At 44.4% G+C, this 16,968-nt stretch overlaps 1 protein-coding gene across 4 annotated transcripts in view; it reads left to right on the top strand.

Annotated features, from left to right (window-relative positions):
- LYN (LYN proto-oncogene, Src family tyrosine kinase) overlaps positions 1-16,968 on the top strand; it is a 109,326-nt gene that overhangs the window by 60,844 nt on the left and 31,514 nt on the right. For all 4 annotated transcript variants that reach the window (XM_061438777.1, XM_061438779.1, XM_061438778.1 and 1 more), the window contains exons 3-8: positions 3,283-3,328; positions 4,989-5,094; positions 7,242-7,340; positions 7,463-7,566; positions 7,950-8,099; positions 9,479-9,631. In XM_061438777.1, coding sequence (XP_061294761.1) covers positions 3,283-3,328; positions 4,989-5,094; positions 7,242-7,340; positions 7,463-7,566; positions 7,950-8,099; positions 9,479-9,631 — 658 coding nt within the window. The remainder of the gene's footprint in view (positions 1-3,282; positions 3,329-4,988; positions 5,095-7,241; positions 7,341-7,462; positions 7,567-7,949; positions 8,100-9,478; positions 9,632-16,968) is intronic.

Below are 16,968 nucleotides of genomic sequence, written 5' to 3' on the forward strand. Positions count from 1 at the left end.
GGTCTGGAAGCAGAAGGAAATGCTGAATTCAAGTCGGAAGCCAAAATAGGTGCTAATATGCCCTTTGGTAGATGTTGTTGTTTAGTCGCCCAGTCACATCCAGCTCTTTGAGACCCCGTGGACCGTAGCCCACCAGGCTCCTCTGTCCATGAGATTTCCCAGGCAAAAATACCGGAGTGGGTTGCCATTTCCTTCTTCCCTGGGGAAGGAAGATCCTAGGGGATCTTCCTGACCCAGAGATCAAACCTGCGTCTCCCATGTTGGCAGGCATATTTTTTACTGCTAAGCCACCAGGGTAGCCATCATACTTTATCCCATCATGTTATTCTTCAATTAATTCAAACTAGTATGAACACTGAAGTTGTCATGACTTACTATAGAGAATTAAAAGATAAAAAAAAAAAAGCAACTAATTCTGCCTTCTAACCTAGGACAAATACCTGTACCAGCATTTTTACATGATGGATGTGCTCTCTGATGTGTTTGAGAAATGCTTGGCAAAGAACTAATATCACATTTCATGAAAGAAAGGAACAGAGCTTTGGATAATTACAACCTTAAATGCACTTTACTTCAGATCTTAGGTCCTTTCTGTTTGCTCACTGTATATATGTACATCCCCCATTGCCTGGTTTTTATGGAAACCAGTGTTTCAGCATTTAAGCTGAAAGCAGCTTATTCCACATTAGTCCAAATGCCTTCATTAAGAGTTTTCATTGTTTCTCTAATCTGACATGTTTTTAAATACCTTGGCATTCTAGAAGTATATTATTGTTGTCATGCCCTGTACCAGCCCCCTCCCCTACGTTCCCCCTTATCCTGCAGGTATGGTGTATGTCAAGGCCACATGTCATTGTTGAGATTGGTAAATCGGTGCTTGCACCAGAAAACTGATATTCTTGCAAAAAAGTAGAGATGAAGAGTGAATACATTATGCTGTTAATTCCCTATATGATATTTCTAGACAGATAAATTAACGTTAATTTTAGGAACGTCCCCGGCAGTCCAGTTTTTAAGACTTTATGCTTCCAATGCAGGGGGCAAGGGTTTGATCCCTGGCTGGGAAACTAAGATCCTATAGGCTGTGGTGCACAACCAAAAAAGAAATTCAAGAAAAACATTGTGGACTTCCCTGGTGGTCACTGATTAAGAGTCCTGCCAATGCAGGGGACATGGATTTGATCCCCTGTGCAGAAGGACCCCCATACCACAGGGCAGTTAAGCCTGTGGGCCCTAGAACCTGTGCTCAAGAGAAGCCACTGCACTGAGAAGCCTGTACACTGCAACTAGAGAGTAACCCCGTAACTAGAGAAAGCCCACGCACAGCAGTGAAGACCCAGCACAGCCAAAACTAAAGAAAAAATTTTTTAAATATTGTAATTTTACAACAGAAACTCAAAATGTACAAGATTATTAATAACTTTTATAATTTAGTTATAAATACCTATAAATATAATATTCAAAAACACATCACATAAATAGGTATAGATGTGGAGCTATGCTATGGAAATATGACTCACAGAAAATGAAATGATACAAGGACTTGGAGTCACAGATAATTTTCTCGTTATAGACTTCAAAGGCGTCATAAAAAGGACCTGACTTTTTCCAGTGTCATGTGCTGTAGATTTTACATGGTTTAAAATCCCCCATTTTTTTTTTAACGTAATTAAAGAAGATGTCCTTCATTCAGAAAAGCAAAGGAGACCAGTACAAACTTACGCACCATTTTTCCTCTTGGTAAGAGTAAAGGAGGTTAAAAGATAAGTTAGAAAGCAGAAGTAGGAAGCAGGTTTGAAATCTCTCAGTTCCCTCATGCACCCCCGGAGCGCAGTACACTCCACCTTCTGTGGTCACAGGTGCCCTAGTTTGTGAACTGGGCAGTTGGACCTTATTCCATGGATAACATTCAGTTCCAGCCAGATGTGCCCAAAACACACCCCTGGATTGAGTACAGGCTGTATGTGTGACAGCAAGGTTGAACTGAATCGAATTCAATAACTCTCTAAGGAAAAGACATTTTAGAGAAGAACAGTGGTGACAGATGCTTTCTATACATGTGTTTTGGCCTTCTGAAGAATGTGTTCAATCATTTGTCAATTAAGGACTCTTTGATATTTGAAAATCAGCTTGCTGCTTTCAAAATGATTTAATCAGTCTCTCATCTTCTAATTGTTTCCTCTAACTGCTTTAAAATTGATCATACATTCTAATTATGCAAATCTGAATGAGTTTAAAAATCGGTATAGAACTCCTTGAAATAAGTATTGAAAGATCATCCGGAGCCAAGAGTTTCTCAACCAGAAAAAACGTAATCCCCTGCTCCCCGCCCCTGGAGATTGGATGGGCTGACTTCCATCAGAAATTTAAATTTCAGTACAAGCTGTTTTGATTCATATTCCATTCAATCACGTTAATCAAAGAGAAACACAATGAAGCCCAGGAAGTCTCACACATCCTCCCCATGTCAATGAAGGAAAAAGGAATTGGATTTCCAAGGTGATTGGGGTGGCCTTTTGTACCGCCAGGCCCTTCCTGATCATTCAGCTCCAAGCTAAAAAAACAGGGATGCCATCTGTCCCCATAGCGGAATCGGGGTCAGCCACAGGAAGCCTGGATCTGTTAGGACTTGTTCTCAGCTGCCAGTGACCAAGCCCTTACAGCAGCTTTTAAAACAAGTCTGGGAAAAGTGAAGATCAGCAGTCCTGGCCTGGGTGGCACTTCCACAAGGTCACCAAGGACCCAGGTGACCCCTCTCCGTCTTTGGCTCTGCTGTCTCTGGTCACTGGTATCCATGGCTGCTGAAAGCCCAGCTCATCACCTGCTGCTGGGCAGAAAGAAGAAGCCCAGGGAATAAGAAAGCCGATCCCAAAGCCCCATCACCTGCCTGCAGGTCAACTCCTTGCCAACTAGCAAGGCTGGATAATGGGGAAGCATTACCATGGAGCTGGGCAAACCACCACTTCTAAGGATATTTGGGCTCTGGTACCTGAATCAGGGGGAGGGAGCCAATTGAATCAGCAGCGGCTCAGACATGTCCTGTCACCCCCAGGCCAGTGGCTGCTGAAGAAGGAAAAGCCCTTCCATGGTTGGGGCAGGGGGCAGGGATCGGAACACAGCTCTGCAGGACTGTTCCTCTGCACTCCTTTTCTTTCTGGCTTAATAAATTAACAAATCTAAATCCTATTTGCTTCTGTTCGAAAATGACATAATATACAGTGTGAATGTAAGCATAAAACGCTAAACATAGAAAATATTTTTCTAATGAATATTCTCTTTTAGGTTGCAGACTCTCAGCTTTTACCAGGACAGAGGTTTCAAACTAAAGGTATGTTTTCATAACGCCATGGTAGTTTCTTTTCTTTACTGTTCGAGTTTCTGTAAAATAGTTGTCCTGGGTGTTTTTGTTGATTTTGGGGGGGCAGGCGGTGGGGTGAGGTAGAAAAGGATACTTTTATTGTTTTATCAGGCAAAGGGAGACACACTAGGCTTCTGCCTTGAAAAACTATGTGTCTCCGAATTTTTTTTTTTATTGTGGAAAAATAGACATAACATAGAATTTATCATTTTAGCCATGGAAGTGTTCAGGTCAGTAACATTAACTACCTTCTCATTTTTGTGCAACCATCACCTCCATCCGTCCATCTCTCCATCTGGGATGATGAACTTTCCATCATCTCAAACAGAAACTCTGTGCCCATCAAACACAAACTCCCATCCCCCATCCTCCCAGCCCCTGGTACCCACCATTCTACTTTCTGTCTCTATGAGTGTGACGGCTCTGGGGATCTCGCCTAAGTGGAATCAAATGGTATTTGTCCTTTGTGGCTGACTTATGTCATTTAGCATAATGTCTTTAAGGTTCATCCATGTTGTAGTAGGTGTCCGAATTTTGCTTCCTTTATTCTGTGGTATGTATACACAGTGTCTTCGGATGGTTTTCTCCTTTTAACTTTTGTAAACAATGCTGCTATAAGCACAGGTGTATCGCATTTTAAACCTAGAGCTGGAAGTCATTGAGGTCATAGGTCTCTATGATTTGAGATGACAGACATGTACCAGTGTGTACAGTGTGTGGCCAACCACGGACCATGTGGACCCTGAGCCATCTGGGAGGAAAACACGTCTTCTTTCCAGCTGCCTGTTTCCTCAGTACATCCCTGCACTCTGTGCCCCATGACAAGCTGTTACAACATTTCTGCTGTGGATTCTTTTTTTAAAAAACTTTTAATTTTGTACTGGGGTATTATGACCAACCTAGATAGCATATTGAAAAGCAGAGACATTACTTTGCCAACAAAGGTCCGTCTAGTCAAGGCTATGGTTTTTCCAGTTGTCATGTATGGATGTGAGAGTTGGACTGTGAAGAAAGCTGAGCGCCAAAGAATTGATGCTTTTGAACTGTGGTGTTGGAGAAGACTCTTGAGAGTCCCTTGGACTGCAAGGAGATCCAACCAGTCCATCCTAAAGGAGATCAGCCCTGGGATTTCTTTGGTGGGAATGATGCTGAAGTTGAAACTCCAGTACTTTGGCCGCCTCATGTGAAGAGTTGACTCATTGGAAAAGACTCTGATGCTGGGAGGGATTGGGGTCAGGAGGAGAAGGGGACGACAGAGGATGAGATGGCTGGATGGCATCACTGACTCGATGGACGTGAGTCTGAGTGAACTCCGAGAGTTGGTGATGGACAGGGAGGCCTGGCGTGCTGCGATTCATGGAGTCGCAAAGAGTCGGACATGACTGAGCGACTGATCTGAACTGAACTGAACTGAATAGCTGATTAACAATGTTGTGAACAGGGAAGGTGAACGAAGGGACTCAGCCATGTATACATGTATCCATCCTCCCCAAAACTCTCCTCCCCTCCAGGCTGGCCACATGACATTGAGCAGAGTTCCCTTGCCATACAGTCAGTCCTTGTTGGTTATCCATTTTAAACATTCTGCTGTGGATTCTTAAAGGTCTTCACTCGCCTTGTTCATTTTCAGATCCAGAGGAGCAAGGGGACATCGTGATCGCATTGTATCCGTACGATGGCATCCACCCAGATGACTTGTCCTTCAAGAAAGGGGAGAAGATGAAAGTCCTGGAGCAGTAAGTGCAGCCAAGTGTCCCTCTTCTATGGCACCGAATCCCGAAGCCTATCCCCCTCCCCGGGCTTGGCCGCCAGCGGCACAGCAAGGCAGACACCCCTCTGGGGGTGGGCATGGAACTCCAGCCTTATTGCTGCCAGAAGGAGCAGGGCCAGAGGGATTTTCCTCTTAGGCTTTACTGTGAGCAGTTTCCAAGAGTTTTTCCTTTGAAACCAAACACCATTGTCTTTCCTTATCCATCTGTGCTGCCTTAAGAGGTTTAGATCTATGTGGAATTTGCATTTCTTTTTTTAAAATGTTTGTAAAATTTATTCTTGGCTGTGCTGGGTCTTTGTTGCTGCTCTCTGGCTTTCTCTAGTTGCCGTGAGCAGGGGCGACTCTAGTTGCAGTGTACAGGCTTCTCACTGCAATGGCTTCTCTTGTTGCAGAGCATGGGCTCTAGAGTGTAACAGGCTTCAGTAATTGCAGGACACGGGCTCTCTAGTTGTGGCGTGTGGGCTTCATTGCCTCGAAGCACGTGCATCTAAGTTTCTGTACCAGGCATATGTACCGTGTCCACTGCATTGGTGGGTGGATTCCTAACCGCTGAACCACCAGGGAAGTCCCTGCATGTTCTTTTAATGCCATTTTTACTTTGTTATTTTCCTCAAATTCACACCAAGTGTATGGGTCCAACTGGGTGTGAGTCATCAGGGCGGGGTGCCAAGGCAGTGGTCATCTCGGGGAAAGCCCCTGCTCAGCACTTAGCGCTTCTGTGAAGATGCTTGGACATCATTTTCTTGACCCCTCAAGGTTGACTCACAGGGCTTAGGACTGTGCTGAGAATAAGGAACTTCAGTAATTCTACTGCTCTTCATATAGCATTACCTTGGCCCGCCAACAGGAGACCCTTGGTTGGCTGGAGGAAAGAGACCCTTATTAAGTATAAGGTGTTGAGTACCTGAGAGGGCTTGTCCATTACTGGCTGAATGTGAACTTGAGCCTCATTCTGGGCTTGCCACTTGATCGCTGTGTGACTGTGACAAGTCTCTCTGTATCTTAGTGTCTTGCTTGGGAATCAGAAATGGCTTATGTGTGTGTGTGCATTTTATAAATATGGCACAGGTGTGTAGTGTACCACAGCTGAGTGCCAGTTGTAATTGTCCTTCATGTCTTGCCAGATGAGGGTCCCATCTGGGTGTGAGAACCTGACGGGAACACAGCTGAGGCTCATCCGTTGGGGACCCATCCGTTCCTCCTTCCCCAGCCCCTTCCCTGGCTCCATGCCTCTTGTAGGAGATGCGAGGTGGTGATAAGGCTCATCTGCTTGGGACTGTTTTATGGTTTTCTTTTTTTCCCCATGGCATCAGCCTATGGACACTAGCTATTTCAACAAAGCCATTTATAACTTAAGAACTATGAGCTTTTATTCCCTTGACTCCCATTTCTGTAAGTGTGAAAAGTGAAAGTGCTAGTCGTTCAGTTGTATCCAATTCTTTGTGACCCCATGGACTCCTCTCTCCTTGGAATTCTCCAGGCAAGAATACTGGAATGGTTTGCCATGCCCTCTTTCAGGGGATCTTCCCAGCCCAGATATCAAACCCAGGTCTCCTGCATTATAGGCAGATTCTTTACCCTTTGAGCCACCAGGGAAGCCCATTTTAAAGATATCCCTGGGGAAGTTAAGAATTCTGCTTCTGCAAGATGGAAACCATTTTCACCAACTCTTATGCAGCAGCTCTGAACACAGAGACCCACACTTCAGTCATGAGGCTGTTTTGCTTTGGGTCCATCACTAAACATATTTGTATTTCATCAGGACACATCAACTTTCCCCCTGCATTCTGGGGTCCCAGGGCCTTCCCCACTGTCCCACACCCCACAAGACAAACACCTTAAGACAATTGCTCTTGTAGTTCTTGAGTCATTGAATACAAACCCTTTTTTCTTTTTTTAATATGTATTTATTTGGCCATGTCGAGTCTTAGCTGTGGCGTGTGGCCTCTTTCTTGGCAGCTCAAGCAGTTGCTTGGCTGCCCCATGGTATGCAGGATCTTAGTTCCCTGACGGGGGATTGAATTCACATCCCTTGCATTACAGGGTGGTTGTTAACCACTGTACCATCAGGGAAGCCCAACAAACCCATTCTGATGAGGGTTTCTATTCCAGGCACGGAGAGTGGTGGAAAGCCAAGTCCATTTTGACAAAGAAAGAAGGCTTCATTCCCAGCAACTATGTGGCCAAAGTCAACACGTTGGAAACTGAAGAGTGAGTCCTCACCTGGAGTGGTCTGGAATGGTTCTGTGTGACATGCTGGATTTCTTGCTTTTTCTTCATCTTTTTTCTCCCCGGGATTACAACAGCCATGGGATGTTAATATGTCTTCACAGGTGGTTTTTCAAGGATATAACCAGGAAGGATGCAGAAAGGCAGCTTCTGGCCCCAGGGAACAGCGCTGGAGCTTTCCTTATCAGAGAAAGCGAGACATTAAAAGGTAGGAAGTGACATAAGGCCTCAAACGCTGTTTAGGAAATCATTCTTAGAAATGATTCTAGAATTCTGTTAAAAAAGAATTATAGGCAGACCTCGTTTTATTGAAGTATAGTTGATTTACAGTGTTGTGTTAATTTCAGCTTTACAGCCAAGTGATTCTGTTATCCATGTATGTCATCTTTCTTGTACTCGTTTCTGTTCTGGTTTATCACAGGTTACTGAATATACTTCCTTGTTCTCTACAGTAGGGCCATGTTGTTTATCCATCCTATGTGTCATAGTTTGCATCTGCTAATCCCAAACTCCCAACACTTGCCTCCCCATAATGCCAATCTTGTTTACAAAATGTAAGTGTAATCTTTGCTTGTACTTCTTCCTCTGCAGGAAGTTACTCTCTGTCTGTCAGAGACTATGACCCCGTGCACGGCGATGTGATTAAGCACTACAAAATCAGAAGTCTGGACAATGGGGGTTATTACATCTCCCCACGAATCACTTTTCCTTGTATCAGCGACATGATTAAGCATTATCAAAGTAAGTGAAAACATAAGGTCAGACAAGAAAAGAAAGATACATCTGTTATGATAAATATATGATGTCAAACTTACATAAAAAATTTTTGTATCCTACAACTTTATAGAATTCATTGATGAACTCTAGTAGTTTTCCTGGTAGCCTCTTTAGAAAGGAGAATCATATTTCTTTTGGATAAAGTTGCAGGATCATGTTCTATAACTGGTCCTAAAGTAACCTGTAACTATACATTCAACAGTGCACTAGTGGTAAAGAATCCACCTGCCAATGCAGGAGACACAAGAGACACCCATTCAGTCCCTGGGTTGGGAAGATACCCTGGAGGAGGAAATGGCAACCCACTCCAGTATTCTTGCCTCGAAAAGTTCATGGCCTGAGGAGCTTGGTGGGCTACAGTCCATGGGGCCACAGAGAGTTGGACACGACTGAGCAGCTGAGCACACACAAACATTCAAAGTCAGATTTGATCTTTGTGAATAATTATCTTAGTCCTTCCCACCTAGCTTGTGCTGTTTAACAGTTAATGTTCAAAAATTACAAACATAGAAATGAGTATTATTTTCATATAGTGCATGACTTTACAACACATCTTTTAATATCCAGACTAGGAATGCAGACATGTGTATGTGTGTGTGTAAAAGTAATACGTACCCTTGGTAAAAGAAAACAGAAATTATAACAATAACACCAAAACAATTAGAAGTGGCCAGTCAGTGGTCCTTCGTCCCCAGTCTGCTCTTCAGCCTTGCTAGGCTGACCCCGTGAATAGCCTTTAGGTACATTCCCTTTGTGTTTGAGGTCAGTTGTAGTGGGAAGCTGTTACTGCTTATTTCTTCAAGCTGCTCTAAGGTAAAACACATAAAATTTGCTTATGTCCCCAAGTATGGAGAGAGCAAGTACTCTAGAGTAGTAAGTCCTTCTTCCCCCTCTGTTAGCCCCATCAAGTTATTCATCTGGCATATGTGTTGAGTACTTGTGGAGTCCTGGCCCTGTTCTGAGACTGGGCGGGGAGGTGGGGGGGTCCCCTGGTGACCTGACCAAGTTCCCACCATTGTGCCCTAAAGAGTTTACACTGACTCAGTAATTAAAATTATAGTCTATTAAGTGTGACAACCTGCCAGCCTGTGTTTGTCTATTTATTTTATTGTTTTTATTTTCATAGATTAATATTACTGATGAATCAAATCAAGTGTGTCTTAAACTGTCTTTCATTTAAGAATTTCAAGTCATGATTACACAGAAGAGACCCCCATAAACATTTTAAGTTTGTAGACCTTGGCGAGTTGGAAATGATAAAACTCATAGTCCAGATTTCTCTGTAGATACTGGTAAAATACAAAGGATGACTTTTTCCACATTTACTTTCTCTTTGAAATTAGAGCAGTCAGATGGCTTGTGCCGGAGATTGGAGAAGGCGTGCATTAGCCCCAAACCACAGAAGCCATGGGACAAGGATGCCTGGGAGATCCCCCGAGAGTCCATCAAGCTGGTGAAAAGGCTGGGCGCCGGGCAGTTCGGGGAAGTCTGGATGGGTGAGTGTGTGGCTCTGAAGCCTGAGTCCCTTCTGGAGAAATAAGGGCTCCAGCTGATTTCTGTCAGTTTTCTCAGAAGCATCGATGCTTTCATTTCTGTCCCCCTGGTGCCAAGAACAAGCCCACACAGTCCTCATGATTAGACTCTTCATCTTCCTCGAGACTTAGGCATTCTTTTGTTGGATGAATGTTTACAAGGAAGGGGCAGTGGGTGCTTATCCTGGTTTATCTGTCTACTCTTCTCTGACTCTCATCAGCAGATTCTTTGGACATACGGTTAAGTGCAGGCATCTCAGGGAAAGGTACAGTTGGGTTGTGTGCCTGTGCTCAGTTGCTCAGTTGAGTCTGACTCTTTGCGACCCTACGGACCGTAGGCCACCAGGTTCCTCTGTCCATGGGATTCTCCAGGCAAGAACACTGGAGTGGGTTGTCATGCCCTCTTCCAGAGGATCTTCCCAACCCAGGGATCGAACCTGCACCTCTTGCATCTCCTCTAATGGCAGACAGGTTCTTTACCACTAGCACCACCTGGGAAGTCCATAATTAATTCTTACTGTGCTGTAATTCTCTGGGAGCATGATAATGGAATCAGGCTAAATCATGATTACACAGCCTCACCTTGCTCACTGGGGTCTGTGTGAGTACGTGGCACCCTGTTTCTGGTCGGGTCCACAGACCGGGGGCGTGATCTTGCTCTAGGTGTGTCTCTGCTCCCACTCTGCTGCCTAAATCATCACCTCCTCCTCCTTGCTCTGTCCACCTTTCCTTTCTTATTGAAGTAAAATTCATGTAACAGACTCTGATGCTGGGAGGGATTGGGGTCAGGAGGAGAAGGGGACAACAGAGGATGAGATGGCTGGATGGCATCACTGACTCGATGGACGTGAGTCTGAGTGAACTCTGAGAGTTGGTGATGGACAGGGAGGCCTGGCGTGCTGCAATTCATGGGGTCGCAAGGAGTCGGACACGACTGAGCGACTGATCTGATCTGATCTGATCTGAAGGTCAGTCATTTTAAAGTGAACAATTCACACTCATGTTGTTGTACAGTCACCACTTCTATTTAGTTCCAGAATATTTCCATCAGTCCAGAAGGAAGCCCTGTACCCATAATGCACACATTTACCCCCACCCCCACTTCCCCAGCCCCTGGACACCACTCTAATTCCTGTCTCTATGACTGTAATACTCTAGGACTCTCACATCAGTGGGATCCTACACACATTTGTCCTTTTGTGTCTGGCTTATCTCCCTCAGCATGATGTCCTCAAGGTTCACCCACATTTGTCAGAATTTCTTTCTTCTATGAGCGAACACTATTCCATTGTATGGGTATGCCACAGCTTATCTACTTATCTGTTGGTGGACCTTTGGCTTGTTTCCATCTTTGGGCTATTATGAATAATGCTTCTTTGAACATTCATATGGAAATTATTGTGTGGACAGGTGTTTTCATTTTCTTACGGATATACATTCTCCTAGCAGTGAAATTGCTGAGTCACACCATTCTGTGCTTAACTTTTTAAGGAATTGTCTTAACTGGGATCTACTCATTTAAAAAAAAAATTGTCACCTCTTTCTCCCCTGAGATATTTGCATTTATTCCTTAATATATTTTTTTCCAAGTCCACAGAACAGGAGCAGGTATAATATACGTTGTATATTCTTCACCTAGATTCACCAGTTAATATTTTGCTGTATTTCCTGTATCATTTCTATATACGCACACAGACATGTTTTATTTTTACGGAGCCACTTGAGAGTAAGGTGTAGACGAGACGACCTTCACCCCTGAATACTCATGCAGGCATCTCCTCAGGGAAGGGCTATGGGCTCATGCCACACGGTGGTCACATTCAGGAAGTTCTGCATTGATCCGCAGAGTCTAGTGTAGAGTCGACATCCTAATTCTCCCCATTGTCCCAGTGTTGTCCCCAGGGCTGTTGGGATCTAGAGTTTGCTTTTAACTGACCTGTCTGTAGTCTCCTTGAATCTGGAAGAGTCCCTTGGCCTGTCTCCATCTTTCATGACAGGTTTGTCCTTTTGTAGAATGTCTCTCATTTGGCTTTCCCAATGTTTCCCGTGGCTTGGTCCAGATTATGCCCTGGGTCACGAATAGCATCTAAGTACTAAGCGATGCTGTGCCTTCCTGCATCCCTCAGGGGTACAGAATGATGGTTGGTTCCATTATTGCCTACAGGCCAAGGAGGGAGGGCAAAGTCCCTAGTTCCCAGACTGAGCTGGAGGTTGGAGTAACCATGTTTGGGGTGGGGTGGGGGCACCGGGAAGGGTGGAGGCAGGTCAGAGGACAGACAGCTGCAGCTTTTAGAGAGGTGATGGCCTCTAAGAGGGATGAGAATCAGATGAGCACGTGATTCTGAAACCATGTGGGGAAAGTGCTTTTGGATATTTAAACAATTTTAAAGAATCTCCCCTAAGGTAATGAATACATCAGTTATAATAGGGAATTAAAATGTTACATTAAAAATAGAGAAATCTGGTAGACCTCCTTAAAATCAAACAGAACAATAGCAGCTTACTCTCAAGTGGCTCAGCAACAATAAAATAGGGATGGTGTAAAAACAGGATGAGGTGATGCAAGTAATCATTTAATATAGTTGACAGCATTTAAGAACAGTTGTTATTATTTTAAATAATCATATTATGAAGATAGTATGATAAATTAGAGCCAAGACTATGAAATAGAGGGGAGAAATTACCCAGAATTTCCCCCCTCAACATGAGCTGTTTCTTGGGTATTTTCAATTAAACTTTTTATTTTGAGATAACTATGGATTCACACACAGTTGTCTGCAATAATACAGAAATGAAAACATCTGTTCACAACAAACATTTTTACACAACTGTTCATAAGTAAGAGCGTTATTCATAATAACCAAGGAGTATAAACAACCAAAATGTCCATCAGTTGATGAACGGATAAACAAAATGTGGTGTTTCCTTGCAATGGAATATTATTTGGTAATTAAAAGAAAGTCCTGACACACATTACATGGATGACTCTTGAAAACATGATAATAAAGAAAAGAAACCAGAGACAAAGGATCATGTGTTATATGACTGCTATTTATGTGAAATGTCTGTAAAAGACAGTTCTGTAGAGACAAAGGAAATGAGTGGTTGGTTCAGGTGGGGGAGGGCGATGGCAGTGTTAATTGTTAATAGGTTAATAGGTAATTGTTAATAGGTGGGGACATGAAAATGTCCTTATAATTGATTGTGGTGATGGTACCACAAATCGGAATATACCAAAACCAACGAATGGTATGTTTTAAATGGGAAAGTAATGTGGCATATAAATTATATTTCAATAAAGCTATTGTAGGTGTAAAAGAAATAATACAGAGAGGTCCCATATAGCCTTTACTCAGTTTCTCCCAAAAGTAACATATTGCAAGACTATGGTATAACATTACCGCTGGAATGTTGATGCTGAAAGTTGTTTGTTTTTAAATGGTGCTTTCCCCCTAGTTTTGTATTAAAGAAAGAAAAGAAAGAGAGGGAGAGAGAGAAGGAAGGAAAAGAAAGAAGAGGAGAAAAACAGTTTTGATCTGGGGTCTTGTGCAAGTGTGGTTCTGTGAACCTGGCTGCCAGCCAGGGAGCTCTTCCTTCGCTGCTGAAATTACGTCAATTTGTTGAATGCACTTAGCAGGGGAATGCTGGAAATAAAACCAAAGGAACAGTGGGGAGTGACATGCTACGAAGCAGGTCAAAGGATGCGCCCCTCGCACGCGTGTCTGCACGTCTCATTCCGACCAAGGCTCCATGTAAAAGCAAGGTCTGTCTGTGCAGTTTAGAGCTGCTGGCAATTAGCTTTAACTTCTCGAGGGATAAATAAGCTGGCTGGCTTTGCTCATGGCTAGAAAAAGGACAGCAGATTAAGAATTGCATCCCTTTTAATCAAGTAAGTAAACATTATCGTGAAGCGTGAGAAATGGCTCAGAGGCTCCCAGGCACAGTTTATGGTCTGGATTCTTTGGTCCGAAGCACAGTGGACAAATACTAGGGAACGCCCTGATCTGGGGGAGCAGGGGTGGGGAAAAGAGAGGGGAGTTTGTCCCTCAAGCTGTTTCCTCTGGTCCGTGTGATCCTCGGCCGTCTGGTTCAGGGACCCGTTTTCCTCTTCGGGTTGCTGGACACTGAGGGAACTGACCCATGAGTAACACAAAAGGAGACATTTCCTGTTCCCGCTCGGCCTCTGGAGAGACTTTGGGAAAGAAAGGAAACTGATTTTGCGTTGCAGTTTGCTTGATCCATCTTCATGGGAGCCAACTGTATTGAATGACTTCTAAAAGCAACTGCATTCATCTTTTCGTATGAGCAAAACCACCTTCGTCCTGTGATATAGCAAGGCAGCCACACCTGCATTGGAGCGCTCTCTGCTTTACCTATGGCACAGCGGCACCCACAAGAAATTATTTACTTCCTTCAAAAGATTTAAAAAAATTTTTTTTGCAGCTTCCTTTTATTTATTTATTATTACAAATTTATTTTTTATTCAAGTACAGTTGATCTATAGTGCTGTGGTAGTTTCAGGTGTACAGCAAAGCGATTCAGTCATATATAAGAATCTTTCTTCAGATTCTTTTCCCTTAGTGAAGTCGCTCAGTCGTGTCTGACTCTTTGCGACCCCGTGGACTGTAGCCCACCAGGCTCTTCCATCCATGGGATTCTCCAGGCAAGAATACTGGAGTGGGTTGCCATTTCCTTCTCCAGGGGATCTTCCCGACCCAGGGATTAAACCCAGGTCTCCCGCACTGCAGGCAGACGCTTTAACCTCTGAGCCCTTTTCACTTACAGGTCATGATAAAATATTGAGTAGAGTTCCCTGTGGGTCCTTGTAGTTCATCTGTTTTATACATAGTAGCATGTGTATGGAGAAGGCGATGGCACCCCACTCCAGTACTCTTGCCTGGAAAATCCCATGGGCGGAGGAGCCTGGTAGGCTACAGTCCATGGGGTCACTGAGAGTCAGACACGACTTCACTTTCACTTTCGCTTTTCACTTTCATGCATTGGAGAAGGAAATGGCAACCCACTCTGATGTTCTTGCCTGGAGAATCCCAGGGATGGGGAAGCCTGGTGGGCTACCATCCATGGCACCAACCAGTGCAAAAACAAGGGCACAGAGTCAGACACGACTGAAGCAACTTAGCAGCAGCATGTGTCTATTTCCATCTGTCATGCCACATCTCTGTGACCCCTGTGAACCTGCCAGTACTGGGCAGTGTATTGGTAAAGTACGATTTGATGCTTAGTGCTGAGTAAAACTCATGCCTTTGGCGTAGATGGAAAGCTGCCCTGTCGTGCAAACGTCACAGCCCTAAGCAGCCATGAGTGGAAGCTGCTGTCCTCCTAGAGTTGGGTTTGACACAGCTGCTTTAATTGCTGCTCTTTTCAAACTCCTTATCAACATTTTTAATATCTTTAGCAGCTGCAGTATTTCCTGGTGATTTTTTCCCCCTGTGCTTGGAGAGCATTTTTTTTTCCTTCATCCTTGACCCATAACTTCATGTTCTGTGAAAAGTCTCGGTGAGTCCCATGGCTTTTGTGATGACAAAAGGAGACTAGCTACCCCTGCTTCTTTCTCTTCTGTTGCTTTAACATGCAGTATAAGAAGCAGACAGAAAAGTGCCTACCACACGAACGTTCGCTTTCACAGCTACTGACAACATGAAAACCTGTGTGGTGACCACTGAATCACACCCGAAGCCCCTGTACTCCCCTTCCTGACCACAACCCCATCTGTCCCCCGAAGGCAGCTGCTATTCTGGCTTTTGTGATCATTTCCTGACTTTTCTTTGTAGTTCTGCTGCTTTTGTGTATGGGGCTGTGTGCACCCAGAGTACTTTACTTTTGCCCGGTTTTAAACTTTATATAAAAGAAACCCTACTATTTATCAATGGCATTGGAGTTACTCCCATGTTCTGGCTATTAGGAACAGGCTACTATGAACGTTTTTGCACTGGTTGGTGCCAGGGTACATGAGTTTCTCTAGATGACCAGGGAGGATTTACTGCATCACAGGTATACAGATCTTCAGTTCCAGTGCTCAGCCCCTCCGTCATGTCTGACTCTTTGAGACCCCACAGACCATAGCCCTCCAGGCTCCTCTGTCCATGGGATTTCCCAGGCAAAATTACTGGAGTAGGTTGCCATTTCCTCTTCAGTGGATCTTCCCGACCCAGGGATAGAATTCTTGACCACTTGAGCCACCTGGGAAGCCCTCAGCTCCAATAAATGCTGCAGTCTTAGTTTCTAAAGCTCTGTTCTGGGTTAGACCCTCCCCACCAGTGTACACAGGTTCATGGTCAGGTGGGTGGTCACTCAATATAACTGCTCTAGAAAAGAGCCTGCTCTGTCAGCATCCTTCCAGGGCCATTGAGGATACTGTTGTTTCAGCGATGCTAAGAAGAGAACCCAGAAAGGACCTGCAGGAATTGCCCCAGCTGTCCTGCTAAGGGGCTAGCACTGCCCGCACTCAAGATGGTCAGACTTTGTCATTTTTGTCGTGCTGGGTGGTGGTTTCTTTCTCCTGGAGATTTTTTTTTTTTTTTTTTTGGCTTCTCTAGGTCTTCGTTGCTTTCTCTCGTTGCAGTGAGGGGGCTACTCTTGTTGAAGCACAAGGGCTCTAGAGCACAGGCTCAGTAGTTGTGGCACACAGCTTAGTGGCTCCACGACATGTGGAGTCTTCCAAGACCAGAGATTGAACCCACGTCCCCTGCATTGGCAGGTGGATGCTTAACCACACCAGGGAAGTCCTCTGGAGACCACCATCGTTGGTTTTCCCTGAGCGTAAGCTGTGTGTGTACTGATAATCGTGTGACCTGAAAAGGGACTGGACGTTTCCACATCACTGTTCCTTAGGTGTTTGTCTCTCTTGGGCCTGGGGCTGTTAGGCTGTCACACACCAGGTAGAGGTGACCTTGAGGGTGATTTGTGGTGACCATCTGCCACTCCATCCTCACCTTTTCCTGTCTTTCCAAGAGAACTATGGAAACAGAAAGAAAAGCTGCGTGTGATTACCTCTATGCTTTCCAAACCACCAAGAAAAGGCTTTTCCAGGAGAAAATCAAGCTCCAAAGTAAGCACATCATGGGGAACTTCCCTGGCAGTCCAATGGTCAAGACTTCACCTTCCAATGGAGAGGGGACAGGTTCGATCCCTGGTTGGAGAGCTAAGATGCCACCTGCCTCACAGCCGAAAAGCCAAAACAGAAGACAGAAACAATATTGTAACAAATTCAATAAAGACTTTAAAAAATGGTCCACATCAAAAGTAATCTTAAAGCAAGAAAAAGTAACCACATCATGGAG

Source organism: Bos javanicus, chromosome 14 (genome assembly GCF_032452875.1).
Source record: "Bos javanicus breed banteng chromosome 14, ARS-OSU_banteng_1.0, whole genome shotgun sequence".
Classification (NCBI taxonomy): domain Eukaryota; kingdom Metazoa; phylum Chordata; class Mammalia; order Artiodactyla; family Bovidae; genus Bos; species Bos javanicus.